We start from the raw sequence: 16,901 nt of genomic DNA, 5'->3' as shown, positions 1-16,901 counted from the left end.
TGGTCACTAGGAAATTACATGTATGGCTTGTACCCCACGTATTAAATGCTCCCTGAGTAGCTTTGGACAATGTTTCTAGTTCCCAACAAACTCCAGTTGGTGAGATGGCTGTTTGTAGTGCACCTCCTCCTCGAGGTTACATGCTTTAATTCTGATGCATGCTGCAAGCACTGTTGACCTAGCTCCCCAGCCCTCCTCACCTACAATTCAGAGAAACAGCCCACAGGCAAACTGTGACTAAACATTTGTCCTGTCATTTCCCTCTTCAAAGTCAATTTGCAATGAACACATACTTGCCACAAAGTTTCAACAAAGGCAACTCCAGAAGAATTCATACGGTAAAGGACATAAAGGATGCGACATGGCAGAGTGGTGGGACTGCAGATTAGGAGACCATCTAGCTTCTCTTCCTGGCTCTGACCAACTTGGGAAACATGTAAACCTCTGGCCCTGTTTCTACATCTGCTTAGAGAAAGATAGGGCTGAATTATTTCACTTCTATTCAAAATGCAACATGAAATTCTTTGAGATTGTAACCATCTTTCTAATAGAATTAAAAATTCAAGACATTTTCTGAAACTTGTTTTAGATATATATGTAGAGAGAAGCCTGGTGCATCAAAATGCATGCAACTAAGGGGGGATCCCACAGCCCAGCCTGCCCCCTCACAGTCCGGGAGCCCTCAGGGGCAGGTGACCCAGTGATCAGGGGAAGGTGACACCCCCATCACACCTCTGCTGCTGCCACTGCCGGCAGCACAAGCCTCAACCGGCCCTGGTTACATGAACCTCGGGTGACCCTGGGTAACTGGGCAGCTGCCATCCAAGGCTCGCCTGCACCTCAGGCCCACCCTGAGTTGGGCAGCCTACACCCTATGCTCGCCTGCACCTCAGGCCAGCCCAAGATGGCTGGGCAGCCGACATCCGAGGCTTGCCTGCGCCTCGGGCTGGTCCTGGACGGCTGGGGGGCTGAGGGTGTGTTTGGCCACACCGTGCACCTGCCACTCCCCCACCTGGGCTGAAAGGACTGTGGGATTCCGGTGGAGCTGAGGGGACTGGGTGCTGCCATCTTGTGGCTATGGGTGCCGCTATCTTTGTGACGGCATGATGGTCAATTTGCATATTCCCTCTTTATTGAATAGGATATATAGATTTCAGAGAGGAAATGAGGAGAGCTAGAAACATCAATGTTGAAAGAGAATCATTGATTGGCTACCTCCTGGTTCATAGGTCAATGCTCAATTGCCTAGCAAACACCAGCCATATATACTAGTTTGCATTATATTTCTTTTTTAAAAAAATATATTTTATTGATTTTTAACAGAGAGGAAGGTAGGATAGAGAGTTAGAAACATCAATGGGAGAGAAACATCGACCAGCTGCCTCCTGCACGTCCCCCATCCCCCCACCAGGGATGTGCCCGCAATCAAGGTACATGCCCTTGACCGGAATCGAATCTGGGACCTTTCAGTCCGCAGTCCGATGCTCTATCCACTGAGCCAAACCAGTTTCGGCTATAAGATATTTCTTAGTGAATGTCAGTTAGTTTGAAAACCATTGATGTAATCTTTTAAATTCCTATGTAACAATTTTATAACAAAACAGATCAATAAGAATTCAAACTATTTCAAGACCAATAAATCACAAAGCATAAAATCACCACTTATATGGAAAGTTTTATCAAAGCTAACATTTATTTGGTGCATACTCTGTGTTTGCTCTCAGGTGCCTTCACATATATCTTTTCCTTTAATATGTAAAAGCAATCATGTGAGGTATTTTACAGGTTAAAAAGACAACATAACAAAGAACTACTTCCCTTTAACTTATTCAGGTGAAGAGAAGGGTTATAAGCATTCCAACATAAAAACAAAAACAAACAAAACAAACCCAACCAAGTGCATGGTCTATTTCCATTTCCTTTGTACATCTTCTACATATATCACACACTTCAGCATTAGAAGAGCCGGTTCATACAAAAGGGAATCTTCCTTGAAATTTTTGTCTACAGGTGCTTTTTAACTTACCAATTTTCTACTCTAAGCACAAAAAAAAAAAAAAAAAAAAAAAAAAACTTAAATGCTGTCAATATCTGAAATAATTTTTAAGGTGATCTAGTACTTTGAAAATTCTGTTCACACAAATAAAAGTCTAAATATAGAACTTTTTCAGAGGCTATTTCTCAACAGAAAAAGGCAATGGTAACAGTTCAATTGATGGAAATGATTTAAATAAAATACCTTCAAGAAAATAAAGTGTAGGGAAATTATTTTCTATAGATGTAGCACCGTTACCTCAATAAATGAGCAAATTTCAAGATGTAAGAATTACATATAATTTTTCAAGTAATCTATTTCATACTTACAAGTTTAAAGTATATGTTATTACATTAAGCTTTCCTTCTAACTAAAAGTTCAACACACTGACATCAAGGTATTTTACAAAATAAAAAGCAATTTCCTAATAAACAGTGACTACTAAATTGTTACAAAGAAAAACTCTTAACATTAAGCAATGTTATTCCATATGTAAACTTTTGTCAAGAGAAATATTGTGTTACAAACAAGACATAATCTGGTCAAGGTGAATGTATTTGACAAAACACTTGATCTTCCTAGTGATTTTTATTTCTTGGCTGTTTTTTCAGAATTTGAGTCCTTTTTCTAAAACCATGTAACAAAACACAGCTCATACAGAACCCGAATATAAAGCTGACTTTTTTTAAAATATGTTTTTATTGATTTCAGAGAGAGAGACAGAGTGATAGAAACATCAATGATGAGAGACCATCAATCACTGATTGGCTGCCTCCTGCACGCCCCCTATTGGGTACTGTGTCCACAACCCAGGCATGTGCCCTGACTGAAAATCAAAAGGTGCCCTCCCTGGTTCATGGGTAGATGCCCAACCACTGAGCAACACTGGCCAGGTGCTGATTTTTTTTATTTTTTAAATTATGCTCTTACTGAATGCCACTATCACTATTACCATCACTTTATAATCAAGTACTGTCTGGTCAATGATATATTTAGTATGTGTATACATATGTATTTGAATGAAAACAGTATCAGCACACTAAATAGCATATGATTTATTTTAAAGAATTGCTGGTCTCATATTTAAAAACCACAAACTCTACGGCAGTAACTATAATACATATATATTCATCTGAAAGATGATTTTAAAGTTTTCATATAATGGCAGAATATAATTTAACGAAATAAAAATAACGTTTATAACATCCGGCTCCACCTGTGATTGAATGAATAATCAGCAAATCAAAGAAAAACATCAGAGAAAGGTTTTGAAAAATAAAGCATGTTTCCTGTTAGAAGAATTTATTCTTTCCTTCTAAAAATATCTATTTATAACTTTCAAATAAAGGTTTCTGAAATTCCTAGAAAAGGAGTAAACTTTAGTTGTAGTAATTGATGAGGTCACACTTTATCATGGTAAACTCAAAATTAATCTCTTGGTAGCCAGAAGATACAACTGCTCATTTTTATAGAAGTAAAGTTTATTACATTTGAAACAATACAGCAGAAATCTCAAATGTTTACTCATTAAATATAATTTAATTCTTACAAATCTCCTTTTGAAAATGCAATTCATATATATCGCAACCTCGGAATTTTGAATTCAAGTGAAATATAAAGGCAATAGTCAGGAAAATCACTTTAGGGAGCTTTGTCAAATATATGCACAAATCAGTACATACCTCTCCTGTCTGGACACCATAGGAAAAAAAGTGATTCTAAATATATCCAAGGAAATGCAGAAAAATACATTACTATTTGAGGCAGACCATGCTAAAATATAATTTACAATGATTAATTTGCATTTAAGGTGGTTAATAATGCCTTTAGTTTGAACCAATGAAATCAATGTTAAGTCAAATTTTGCAGTATTTGCTCGGTCTTTTGTACTAAACATTAGTTCATCTGAGAAGTAAATAAGATTGGAAAAAGTAATGATCCTTTTCTCATTATGCTTATTATTTTCTCACTCAGTCATACTAAATGCACACAAATCAACACAGCATCAAGATTTTTCACATATTGAAATGAAGACTAATGACTTGTGAAGGCAGACTATGTACCATGTAGTATTTAATAGGTAAAACTTGCAATTACCATCAACTCAATTTTTTAAAATAACAAGATTTACAAGCAAAATAAACATTTGATTAAAAAATTTTGCTATTCAAGGTACTCAGGTATCTTCTCTTTGAGATTGGTACAGGTTGGGTCTTTTAAAAAACCCGAAGAGAATATGGTAAGAGGGAAAAAATTCCTCAATGCTTTAAAAAACTCTACTGTTAGAGGAATCCATACAACCACTATGCTGGCATAGAAACAGGTGTTTTCTATCTTAGAACCATTCATTTTCCCACAGAAATAGTTTCTCCAAGCCAACTATATAAAGATGTAAATCAGTTCACACATGATTAAAATTGAATCCTTTAAAAATAGGAGCAATACACCTCACCCAAATAGATCTTTTAAATCATTGCTAGCTGAACTGCTACTGTTCATAGTAGTTGGTGGCTGTGCAAAGTTCTGTGGGTTAAAGAAAGGATTGGCTTGCATACCAAAGGCGGATTGTCCCATCACGTTCATTTGTGTTCCCATTACTGAAGCGCCCATACCTGGAGACCCTTGAGGAGGTGCAAACTGATTAAGCCACTGATTCGGTTTCTGTTGTGATAACTGGTTCATGCTAACTTTGGGTTTCTGAGGGCCAAAGAGATTATTAAGAGCAGACATATCTGGGGGTCTTTGCTGAGTCTGCTTTGCACCGGCAGGAGGAACCCCCACAGCATTGAAGTTTGGCAAAGCGGGAGGTGTTCCCATTGTCATCGTGGTCACGCCAGGTGTGCTTGGACTGCTGAAGAAGTTCTGGTTTGTATTAACCGGCATGTTGAATCCTGAGGTCTGAAAGCCCATGTTAGCATTTAGGCCATTTGTCAAATTTCTCTTTGTATTATCAACTGGTGCAGAAAACATCATGCCAAGGCCCATGGAAGGAACAGAAGTGAAGGTACTTGAAGCAGAGCTTTTAGTGGTACTAACAGACAGGCTGGTCAAAGATGACATATTATCCATCAGTGTGTCTGTCAAGTCCTTAGTCTGAAAAATATGAGGGAATTACTTCATCTCCAAGAATTATAAATTACTTTAAATTAATAAACATTTGATAGATTATATTATAAAGGACAAGTTAAAATTAAGCTCAACAGTCTACACCACATGTGTCAAACACAAGGCCCGCGGGCCAAATCCAGCCCGCCAGGCCTTGCAATGTGGCCCGCACCGCGCTGTCATCACTGCACTCCGCTGTCAGTTTATGACATTGTCAGTTTATGACTGTTCAGTAAACCATTCGGCCCGCGATTTAGGCTGGATTTTAGATTTTGGCCCCTTCTCTGATTGAGTTTGACATCCCTAGTCTACACCAAGTTAGCAAACCATGCCACAGACCAAATCCAACCTATCAATACATATTTTTGTTTTTTCACAGATGAACATTTGTAGTCAATTTGCTGATAAGGAACACTAATTTTGAACTCAAATGAATTGTTGTCTTCCCCACCTTTTCCAAAATTAGTAAATCTTTATAACAAAAATGGATGCTTTATTATTTTTATATTTTGAACTCTATCAAAACTTTATGAAAATTTCTTTTCTTTAATATTACATAATTTTAAAATATTCTGGTCCTAGCCAGTTTGGCTCAGTGGAAAGAGCGTCAGTCTGTGGACTGAAGGGTCTCAGGTTTAATTCAGGTCAAGGGCACATGCCTGGGTTGCGGGCTTGGCCCCCAGTGTGAGCAGTGCAGGAGGCAGCCAACCATTTATTCTCTCCTATCACTGTTGTTTCTATCTCTCTCTTCTTCTCCCTTCCTCTCTGAAATCAATAAAAAAAATTTTTTTTAAATATTCTGGATTTTGCATGTTGACGCACTAAAATGTTTCCCAGAATTTTAGAGATTAAAAGATAACAAAAAAATAACTTAAAGAAATCTTTGAAGAAAAAGTTATTTCTGAAACCAGTAAGGAATGTACACTCTTTACAAGCAGGGACTTTAATCACTGCCACAGTACCAGCACCTATATAACACTGCCTAGAAAATAGTAGGAAATAATTCCTGGTCAGGAAATACATAAAAAGTATTCCTAAACCAAGTTACAAGCCCAACTACAATTGAAACACCAAAATTTGAAAATTATTTTTTAGTCAAAAATAGGTAAATGCATATTATATTACTGATCATTTCAAAGTGAACAGTGTTTAATTAGTACCAAAGGACTTAATATTTAAAAAACAACAACAACAAAAAAAAACAACCTCCTTTCATCTAGCTTCCTCTTTATTGGTAACAAGAATACAAAACATTATCCACCATGTAGGGTATTGAGGAGTTGTTGGAAAATCCTTTATACCCATACGTCTCAAATAAAGTATTATTTACAATACCTTTTTATACAAACCCCAGTAAGCAGATTAAATTCTATATTACCTTACTCTCTAAGAGTAGTGTATGCTTTTAAAAAAAACAAATGAACTCTGACCTGTTTCACTGGAGCAATAGGTGTATGTACTTGGGGTTTAAGAGGCTGCTGACTTTTCAACTTCTGTGCCTGTTCCTGTTCTTTTGCTAATTTTTGTTTTTCTTCAAGTGTAAGTGATGCCTTAAAACAAAACAAAACAAAAAAATTAACTGACAACTTCATAATTCTATTAATAAAACAGAAGATTTCTTTTTTTGTAAAGCAAGTCTTGGTATGTTTGACAATACCAAATAGTTTGCAAACTACTCATGTATTGGTGATTGCTACAGGTTAAGTTACATTTTGAATTAACTTTAAACAGAGAAAAATAATTTTTAGGTAGAAAGTTACAGAATCTGTGCTAAAATATTTCTAGTATGAAAACAATTATTGTTTTAAGAACATTCATTAAATCATATTTTTACAGACAATGAGAATATGATTAGGTGATTTCATTTTACAAAATTAGAAGATTTTGTTCAACTTTAGTCTATTTCACTCCAAAAATATTTTAGGAATTCATAAAAAAGCAAAGGAAGAAGTAAACAGCTTCTTTCACTATGCCTGCATCAAATTTGACATTTGTCCATTTCTTTTTCAATCTTGCTAAACTATAAACACAATTTTGAAAAGCCACAATGGCTTTACACACATAGATATTCTCATTTGTTGAACGAAGAGGAAAACTGCCCTCAGCAGAAATTCAAAATTGAAGTAGTATTTTATATTGGATGCTACCAATATTTCAATTGGAAATAATTTTATAGTTTAGTATTCAAAATCAGAAGCAGAAAGAAGACATAGAATTTACCAAGGGGTGTGACACTGACCAAGTACAGCAGAAAAGACAAAGGAGTTAGGCAATCTAGAAATGTTACCCTGTGGAAAGCTGTAATAAAGCAACTAAAAATCATAAGCAGTTTATTCTCAATGTGGGTCAGCTCATGTTTCACTGTTAACTTTTAAATTTCATAAAAATAATGTTTCTTATTAAGATGCTAAATATTATTTCCCAACAGAAGTCTGCGGTTTACAGGAAACTCTGTGTGTGTGTGTGTGTGTGTGTGTGTGTGTGTGTGTGTGTGTACACACAAAAAAATACTAGAGGCCCTGTGCATGGGTGATGGGGGGGTCCCTCAGCCCAGCCTGCATCCTCTCCAATCTGGGACCCCTCGAGGGATGTCCGACTGCTTTAGGCCCGATCCCACTAGGGGCAGTCGGACATCCCTCTCACAATCCAGGATTGCTGACTCCCAAACACTCACCCGCCTGCCTGCCTGATTGCCCCTAACTGCTTATGCCTGACAGCCTGATCACCCCCACTCCCCTGATCGACGCCTAACTGCTCCCCTGCCAGTTCGATTGCCCATAAATGCCATCCCCTGCTGGCCTGGTCACTCCTAACTGCCCTCCCCTGCTGACCTGGTCATCCCTAAATGCCTTCACTTGCCAGCCTGGCTGTCCCTAACAGCCCTCTCCTGCCGGCCTGGTCATCACCAACTGCCCTCCCCTGCAGGTTTGGTCCCTCCCAACTGCCCTCCCCTGCAGCCTGATCACTCCCAACTGCCCTCCCCTGCTGGCCTGATTACCCACCACTGTTCTCCCCTGCCAGCCATCTTTTGGCAGCCATCTTGTGTCCACATGGGGGCAACCATCTTGTGTCCACATGGGGGCAGCCATCTTTGACCACATGGGGGCGGCCATCTTGTGTGTTGGGAGTGATGGTCAATTTACAAATTACTCTTTTATTAGATAGGAGATATGTGTGTGTGTGTGTGTGTATGTGTGTGTGTGTAGATATATATATATATATATATATATATATATATATATATGATAAAAAGAACAGTAGTAAAGAAAGTTACTCTTTTGTGTTTATTCTGTAACACATCCTCTTTATTTTCTGATTCACCACCAGTCAGAAGGTCTGTTCCAATGTTGTTAAAAACTTTGTCAATCTGATGAAACAGAAAAAAGTCAACTGCTTAATTGACATAAAAACATATTGTGATTTTACTTCTTAAAGATCAAAAGCCCCCAAATGAAGCACACTGTGAAGCACTTTTACAAAAACTTAATCTAAATATCTTCATACCTGAGATCCAACATTTGTAACTTTTGTCTCTTCAGAAATATTCCTTTGATTTCCTATATCCAAAGACCTGTAGGAAAATTGATAATTATGACAAAGTAATAAAAAGAAATGCATGTTTTTGAAATATGCATGCTAAAATTAATTCATTTACATGGAGTTTACTAGAACCCCTGAAAATGCAACTTCATTCTTTAAGAAGAGTCATAAATAGTTTTCACTATTTACTAGTAGTAATGTCTGCTTGCCCTAAACTCCAAATGAACATTTGTATACAAGTCTTTTTTTTAACTCAATATTTGAGATTTACAGCAAAATTTACTCAGAATGTATTAAAACCAGGCAAGCATGGTTCTTACCATCAGTTTATACACTGAGAGATAAGATGTAATATGAGAAAAGTTTGACTCTAACAATAAATGCTATAATCATTGTGATGTAGACCAGATCTACATCTTGAAAAAAAAAGATAGGATTTATATTGGAAAAAGAAAAAGGGAGTGTGTGTGTGTGTGTGTGTGTGTGTGTGTGTGTGTGTGTTGGGGGGAGGGGGGGTATTGGGAGGATAAGAACACATATGTAAGACCTTAATCAATAAAGAAAAAAAATAAAAGAAAAAAAGAATTTTCATTTATACCTTAAGTATAAATGCTAGATATTAAAAAATTGTTACAAATTTTTAAAAATTATTTTTCAGGATTTCTATATTTATACAGTCAATTGATCAAGCATCATAAATATACATATATATACTAGAGGCCCAATGCCGGCACTGGCTTCCCTCTGGCACCTGGGACCTGGGCTTCCCTTGCAGCCCTGGCTTCGTCCGGAAGAACATCCAGTCTAATTATTATAGCATATTATGCTTTTATTATTATAGAAGATCACAGAACACTTAGAGCACACAAGGTTATTTCACATCATTCTACAACACACCTTGTATATTTACTTACATAAATCTTCATCTTACACTGGGGTAGAAGCTAAAGAATTTCTATTTGGGAACCTTGCTCATAATTGGTATCAATTTTACTGATTGTCAGATGTCTTTGGCTTATGGTCAAAATTTAACAAATATCCTAAAACCCTGTGTGTGTGTGTGTGTGTGTGTGTGTTTTCCCCCTGGAGCAATGAATACAGCAAAGATTTTTATTTTAATAAACTAGCATTCTCTAGTGCAGCAGTCAGCAAACCACAGCTCAGGAGCCACATGTGGTTCTTTGGCCCCTTATGTGTGGCCCTTGCACAAAATACCACAGCCTGGGTGAGTCTATTTTGAAGAAGTGGCATTAGAAGAAGTTTAAATTTTAAAAATTTGGCTCTCAAAAGAAATTTCAATCGTTGTACTGTTGATATTTAGCTCTGTTGACTAATGAGTTTGCCGACCACTGCTCCGGTGCATAACTTTTACATTTCCTTTCTTCCTTTGAACATAAAGTGAACGTTCTACAAATGTTTCTGGAGTTAGAGGAAAGAGAAAGGGGGAAATTAAAACACCAAGGTTAAATATATTTAAAAATATGTTTAAGTGGTTCTCTTGATGATCAACACCCTGAGTTTACAGCACCAGCGGGCTATGCTGACAAGATTTCCTCAGAAACAGAATTCTCTCTATGTAGAGAAAATGCTAAGATTATATCATATTATTATACTTTTGTACTCAGAAATAACATTAAATTTTCAACAAAAATCTATTTTTAACTCAGTTCAATTTAATATGCTGGGATTTTATTTTTTAATGCTTGACATATAGTCAAGCTAAAATCCATCAATTTTCCTAGTCCGTATTTCAGAAACTAATCATTAGGTAAATTTAATCTCACACTTAACCACAAAAAATTCACATGCAACCTACTTACTTCTGCTGTTCTTGCATTATGTGAAGTTGTTCCAGTTTAGTCTTATGTTCAGACTCCAATCTATTAAGCATCTCTTTAATGACGGAAATGAACGAATTGAACTGGTATAACAAGAAGTTGATATGGTTATAATGTTTCAAGTTAGCAACAAATGTTATCTAATAAGATAATTCAGCAAATAAACATAATATCCTCTATTTTCATCAGAATATGGCCTATTCATAGTATTGATATCACAAAAAGTGTATTTAAATTCAGCATATCAGAGCAAGTTTTCACAATATCTTAGTATGGTGGTGTATATAGTTGATGAGACTTTTAAGTTCCAGAAAACATGTCTCAATTAATTTTATATCCTGATTGTCTAACAGCTATCATTCATGGGTCTCATATAAATTCATCCTCAGCAGACTGCATGGGTCTCATATAAATTCATCCCCAGCAGTTATTAAATATTGATTTTTCTAGAATAATCAAAATTTGTGCATATCTAGAAGCAATCTGCTTAATAATGCATAAAAATATTACTGTGTATTCAGACTATTATAAAAATGTTTGGCCAAAGTAAGCCTTGTTTTCTAAAAAATTAGAAATACTGCCGAAACCGATTTGACTCAGTGGATAGAGCATTGGCCTGCGGACTGAAAGGTCCCGGGTTCGATTCCCGTCAAGCGCATGTACCTTGGTTGCGGGTACATCCCCAGTAGGGGGTGTGCAAGAGGCAGCTGATCGATGACTCTCTCTCATCGATGTTTCTAACTCTCTCTATCCCTCTCTCTTCCTCCCTGTAATAAGTCAATAAAATATTTTTTTTAAAAAAATACTAAGTAGCCCTAGCAGATCTGGCTCAGTGGTTAGAGCGTCAGCCTATAGACTGAAGGGTCCCAGGTTCAATTTTGGTTGAGGGAACATTCCTGGGTGGCAAGCTTGATCCCCAGTGGGGAGCGTGCAGGAAAGAAGCTAATCAGTGATTCTTTCTCATCATTAATGTTTCTTTCTCCATCTCCCTTTCTCTCAAATCAATAAAAATATACTTTAAAAAAATACTAAACAAACATAAATAATCTAACTTTCAAATAATTAAAGTTCTTAAAGTAAATCTAATACTATATCTTAATGTAGTAGTTAAACTTTGGTTAAATAATTCTTATAATCCCCTTCAGGATCATCATTAAAAAATGTATTTAAATAACTAGAGGCCCAGTGCACAACATTCGTGCACTGGGTGGGGGGGCAAGGGGGTATCCTCAGCCTGACCTATGCAGTCTGGGAGCCCTCGGGGGATGTCCAACTGATAGCAGACATCCTTAGCGCTGCAGCGGAGACAGGGGAGGCTCTTGTACCACTGCTGAGCTTGCCAGCCATCTGCCTGACTTCTGGCTGAGTGGCACTCCCCCTGTGGGAGCACACTGAACACCAGGGGGCAGCATTGAGCGTCTACCCCCTGGTGGTCAGTGCACATCATAGTGACTAGTTATTCCGCTGTTTGTTCAATTTGTTTGGTCATTTTGCACATTACCCTTTTATTATATAAGGTACCATATACTATAGGAAAAATCTAGAAACTTCCTTCCCCTCTCCAAATTTCATTAACTACATCTTTGTGCTAGGTGCTTATACATACACTATTTCATTAATCCTCACAACCCTTCAAAGTTGAGTTACTAACATTTCTACTTTATAAATGAGGAAACTCAAGATCAGCAAGAGAGAAAGTAAATGCCCTGGCTGTTGTGGCTCAGCTGGTTGGAGAGTTGGCCCCTACACTGAAAAGGTCTTGGGTCCTTTGAATCTCCCTTCAGGGCAAAGACAGGAGGCAACCAATCCTATTTCTCTCTCACATCGATGTTTCTCTCACTTCCCCTCTCTAACATCAAGAAGCATGTAACTTACTCAGAGATATAAAGTAACTTATATGGCCTAAGTAGAATTCATACCATGTCTCCAAAGCTTAGCTCTTTTCTACATTGCATTGCCTCTCACCATGCTCTACCATCCATTTATCCTTTGTCTTACCAGGAGAGTAACAAAAGGCATGTTTCCTTACTGAGAATGACTCTTCGCTAATTAGTTTTTTAGTTTTTAATGAAATATAACATACTAACAGAAAAATATACATATAAGTGCACATCTCAAAAAATTCACAAACTGAACTTAACCAGCAGCCATATGAAGAAACAGAGCATTGGCAGCACCCCAGAGATTCCTTCTGCTCTCTTCTAGTCATTTACTGCCCCCCACACCCCAACACACACCCTGTGAGTAAACACTAGCTTGGCTTCTAGCACCTAGTTTTGACTATTCTTTCAATCCTCTTCTATGTCCACCTTAATTTGCTCAACATGTTTCTGGCAGTCATCCATGCCGCATGTAGTTGGTGCAAGAATTAACATAGGCCTGACTGTTCTCCTTGAAAGGCCTGCTTACGAGGTCGGCCCTTGGCTGGTGTCCGGGAATTTAGCGGGTTCCCCCATTAACTGGTGATAGTGGCAAACTGTGCCTAACGGCACAAAGAATACATTTCATGCAGAACACCTGCTTTTCTTCTGGGAGCCTGAATTTGAGAACATGACAGGCAGAGGGTGCTATTGATCAGCTCCCAATAAAAATCCCCAGGCACTGAGTCCAATGAGCTTCTCTGGTTGGCAACATTTCACACACATTGTCACAACTCATTGCCTGGGAAATTAAGTGCATCCTGTGTGACTCCAGCAGGAGGTATCTCTGGAATTGAGCCTGTACCCCTGCCCACCCCCCCAATCCCCTACTTTGCCTTCTCCCTTTGCTGATTTTGCTTTATATTCTTTTACATAAGAAGTCACCCACTCACTGCAGCCAGAGTGGCTCAGTGGGTGGCAGTCGCTCCTTGACCCTAGTGAGGGCACATGCAAGAGGCAACCAGTCAATGTGTCTCTCTCTCACATTGGTATTTCTCTCTCCCTCCGTCCCTTGTCTCGCAATGAGGAAAATGTCATCAGTCCTTGGGTTAGGAAAAAGGAGGGGGGGGGGGGACCCTCCCTCTGTGATTGTGTTTTAGTTGCTGTGCTGTATGAAATTTGCTGGTTTTCTTTTTCTTTTTTTTTTAATTGATATTTTACAGAGAGGAAGAGAGAAGGATAGAGAGCCAGAAACATCAATGAAAGAGAAACATCGACCAGCTGCCTCCTGCACACCCCCCACCGGGGACGTGCCCCAAACCAATGCACACGCCCCTGACCAGAATCGAACCTGAGACCCCTCAGCCCGCAGACCGAGGTTCCATCCACTGAGCCAAACAGGTTTCGACGAATTTGCTGTTTTTCAATCAAATGCTAAAAATATATTTCCCTAAGTTACTTCATCTTTTTCACATAATCATAATATACTTAGATTATTTTACATCAGAACTGACAGAAGAGTCTTGAATTAGGAACCCTATCCATAAAATATATATGAAAGCGAGCATTCTAAGTTAGACAACTAACAATTGTAAAATGCTATAACATATGAATCAAGTATTTCTGTTGATGAAAATAGGCCCCTAAAAAAAATCAACCATAAAGCTGAGCAAATCTAACACCACATTTCAAGTGAAATTATATATCCTAAAATAAGCACTTGTGAATATTTTAAATACTTTAAATCATAAATATAAGAACAGAAATGGTCCAAAGTTGAAGACTCTTGGACATATGATCATCCTATTCTTCCTCAACATTCACTTTGTCCCTTTTTGGCCAATCATAATCTCAACCGTGCCATCCAAGATATAAAGAAACTTAACAAGCTGAAACCGTTGTAATTAACCTAGTTATTAATAATAGGAAAGGAGCAAAGTGGGGAGCCAGATATTACAAGCATGTCATTTAGGCAGCTTTACCTGGAAATTACAACTTTACCCTCCTAGGGGTCCAACAAGAGCAGACAGACACATACTCAGTAAAGTTGAGGGGACTAGCGAAGGTGGTTGCTACCAATCACACCTAGGGACAGAGGTGGCAGGCCAGAATGGGGGTGGCCACTGCAAGGGTGCAAAAATGTGGGATACTTAATTCTCTGGACAAAGAAGCTTGCTCTCTTCTGCTCTTGGGACTCTTGGGACTTATGTGACTCTGGGCTTGTGGGGCTCCCTTGCATTCACCCCACACACAATGGACTAATGGACTGAAACTAGCCTGATGCTGAACTGGACCCCGCTCCAACATGGAAAGGAAACTCCAGACACTGGCTTTGCCTTTAATTTTACTGAAACCCCAGCTGTATTTCTTCTAAGACTGGACTAAGGGAAATGGTACCTTGGAAACTTAGGGGTATAAGTCCAGGCAAATAAAAATCACTCATTCTCCTGAGCAAGTCTTAGAAAAATTTTTTCTCAAGATACTGTAAGAACTACACCCCCAGCAACCAGTGGGGAAAAGGACCCTCCACTTCGCCATAAAACAAAGCCCAAAATTAAAATTTAGGAACACAAACTTCCAGAGGCTTACCCTACCTCCTCAATGAAAATTGGAGTCTGATTCATGTCATACATTTCTCTAATTCCAAAATTCCATTCACTCAGCACTTTCCCAAAACCTCTCTTGTTTAACTCCTAGCTTTGCTCTAATTCACTTTCAGTCCTTAATTCCGAATCTTGCCTGCCTATCTATTTCTGAACTCTCAGTTTAACAGTAATCCTTCTCCTTTCATTATACTTCATTAACCACTAGTTCTGTGGTGAACAAACTACGCCATTACTCTGTACCTCAAATTTTCTCTCAATAAATATTTTTGTTTCTGGCACTGCACTAACTGCTGAAGATATATTGAAGAATAAGCTATAAAAACCAGCCTTCCAGGACAGTCAGGCATGTTAAGTACATAGCTGTGATAACCACAGTGATAAAGGTAGGCAGAGAGGCAATTTTATAATACTCTGAACACATTACTCCTTTGCTCATATACCATACCTTCAATGTTTGAATATCTAAATCATAACTTTTCTAGACTAACTTATATCACTACTCCTCTATTATAGTATAGTTATCTCTCATTCAAATTAAATTCTTCATTCCAAGTGGCAGATAGGGCAGAATGGTTCCTTGTGATTTCATTCTGCTACTCATTCCTTTGTGCAATCTCCTGTCTTGAGCATTGGCAGGACCTGTGATCTGCCTGTAACCAACAGAGCATGGCCAAGGTAATGGAATGTCATTCCCTTGATTACTTTATAAGACTGTAATTTCCATCTTTCTAGCAGATTCTCTCTCTTTCCGGCTTTGATAAAACAAGTTTCCATGTTGGAGAGATCCATGAAGCAAGGAATTGACAGTGGCATCCAGCTAAGAGAGAGCTAGCAACTGAGGCCCTCAGTCCAACAGCCCAAAAGGAACTGAATCCTGCCAACAGCCATGTAATGAGCTTAGAGGCAGAACCTTACACCAGCCGAGCCCTCCCTCAGGTGAGACCTAGCCTTTGATGGTAGAAGAGAAACTGAGCAGAGAATTCAGGCTCTGGTTTGGCTGACCCACAGAAACTGATATAAGTGCTTGTTGTTTTAAACCATCAAGTTTATGGTGACTTGCTATGTAGCAATAATGACTATATATTCCAGGCACATTACATTAGTATTTATTTGTTCATGTCTACTTCCCAAATGTAAAGTAGCCCCAAATCCTATACATCTTTCAACATTCTGCTCATTTACTATTTCCCAATGAGCCTCCAATAATCCACCCTTCCACCTCACATACCCCTTACTTCAAACCCATAAGCTTTCACTTAACTCTGTGAGACAGTTTTCCTTGTTTTACCAATACAAATATGTAATATATTTAATGCCAAAAAACAGTAAGCTGAATAAAGTGAATGAAGCACAAAATTCCTCCTACCTGGTTGAGATTAAGATTATTTTCAATACTCAGAGGAATCAGATGAGGCAATACTTTTCCAGCCAGCTGCTCTTTGGTGATTCCCAACTTCTTATGAGTAAAAGTACATTTGTAAATGCCTGACAGAAAAGAATAAGAAAATTTTATAATTCAATACCACAAGTTAATAGAAATTATGAAAACAGCTTATCTACATGAAATCTCTTGACAATCAGTTTAGCTACAAATGTTTCCTTATCAGTGCTTAGGATGAGGATGCTCTCACATATGGCATACGGAATGATTTCCAGCTTTGTCATCAGTTTAGATTTAAACACCAGGACATATTTATCCTGTATTCTTTGGTTTAAGAGCAATGTAATAATAGCATAACATTAAAAGCCTATGAGAACTAGGTACAGTTCTTACAGTGCAGCAGGAAGATTACAGAATGCCCTCTACCCTGAAAACATTCAGACCTCTCACTCAAGTAGAGACATCTACTTCAAAGTGTATGGGTAGAGCTCCTATATATTTATTCATCTTAAACTAGTAACACTCAACATGCTTTAA

General features: G+C 38.1%; 1 protein-coding gene across 3 annotated transcripts in view; it reads right to left on the bottom strand.

Annotated features, from left to right (window-relative positions):
- Nucleotides 1-1,662: 1,662 nt before the first annotated feature.
- Nucleotides 1,663-16,901, bottom strand: part of SCYL2 (SCY1 like pseudokinase 2) — a 53,730-nt gene continuing 38,491 nt past the window's right edge. For 2 of the 3 annotated variants that reach the window (XM_084876386.1, XM_084876387.1), the window contains 6 exons: nt 16,350-16,468; nt 10,501-10,601; nt 8,645-8,711; nt 8,415-8,507; nt 6,571-6,690; nt 1,663-5,128 (listed from right to left, as the gene is read on the bottom strand). In XM_084876386.1, the coding sequence (XP_084732512.1) occupies nt 4,484-5,128; nt 6,571-6,690; nt 8,415-8,507; nt 8,645-8,711; nt 10,501-10,601; nt 16,350-16,468 (1,145 nt within the window). In that variant the 3' untranslated portion in view covers nt 1,663-4,483. The remainder of the gene's footprint in view (nt 5,129-6,570; nt 6,691-8,414; nt 8,508-8,644; nt 8,712-10,500; nt 10,602-16,349; nt 16,469-16,901) is intronic. The other variant, XM_084876388.1, reaches the window with a different exon arrangement.

The sequence above is a fragment of the Pipistrellus hanaki genome (genome assembly GCF_964339955.1).
Source record: "Pipistrellus hanaki genome assembly, chromosome: 3".
Classification (NCBI taxonomy): Eukaryota; Metazoa; Chordata; class Mammalia; order Chiroptera; family Vespertilionidae; genus Pipistrellus; species Pipistrellus hanaki.
Note: the sequence above shows the minus strand (reverse complement) of the source record. Positions and strands in the feature narration are given on the sequence as shown.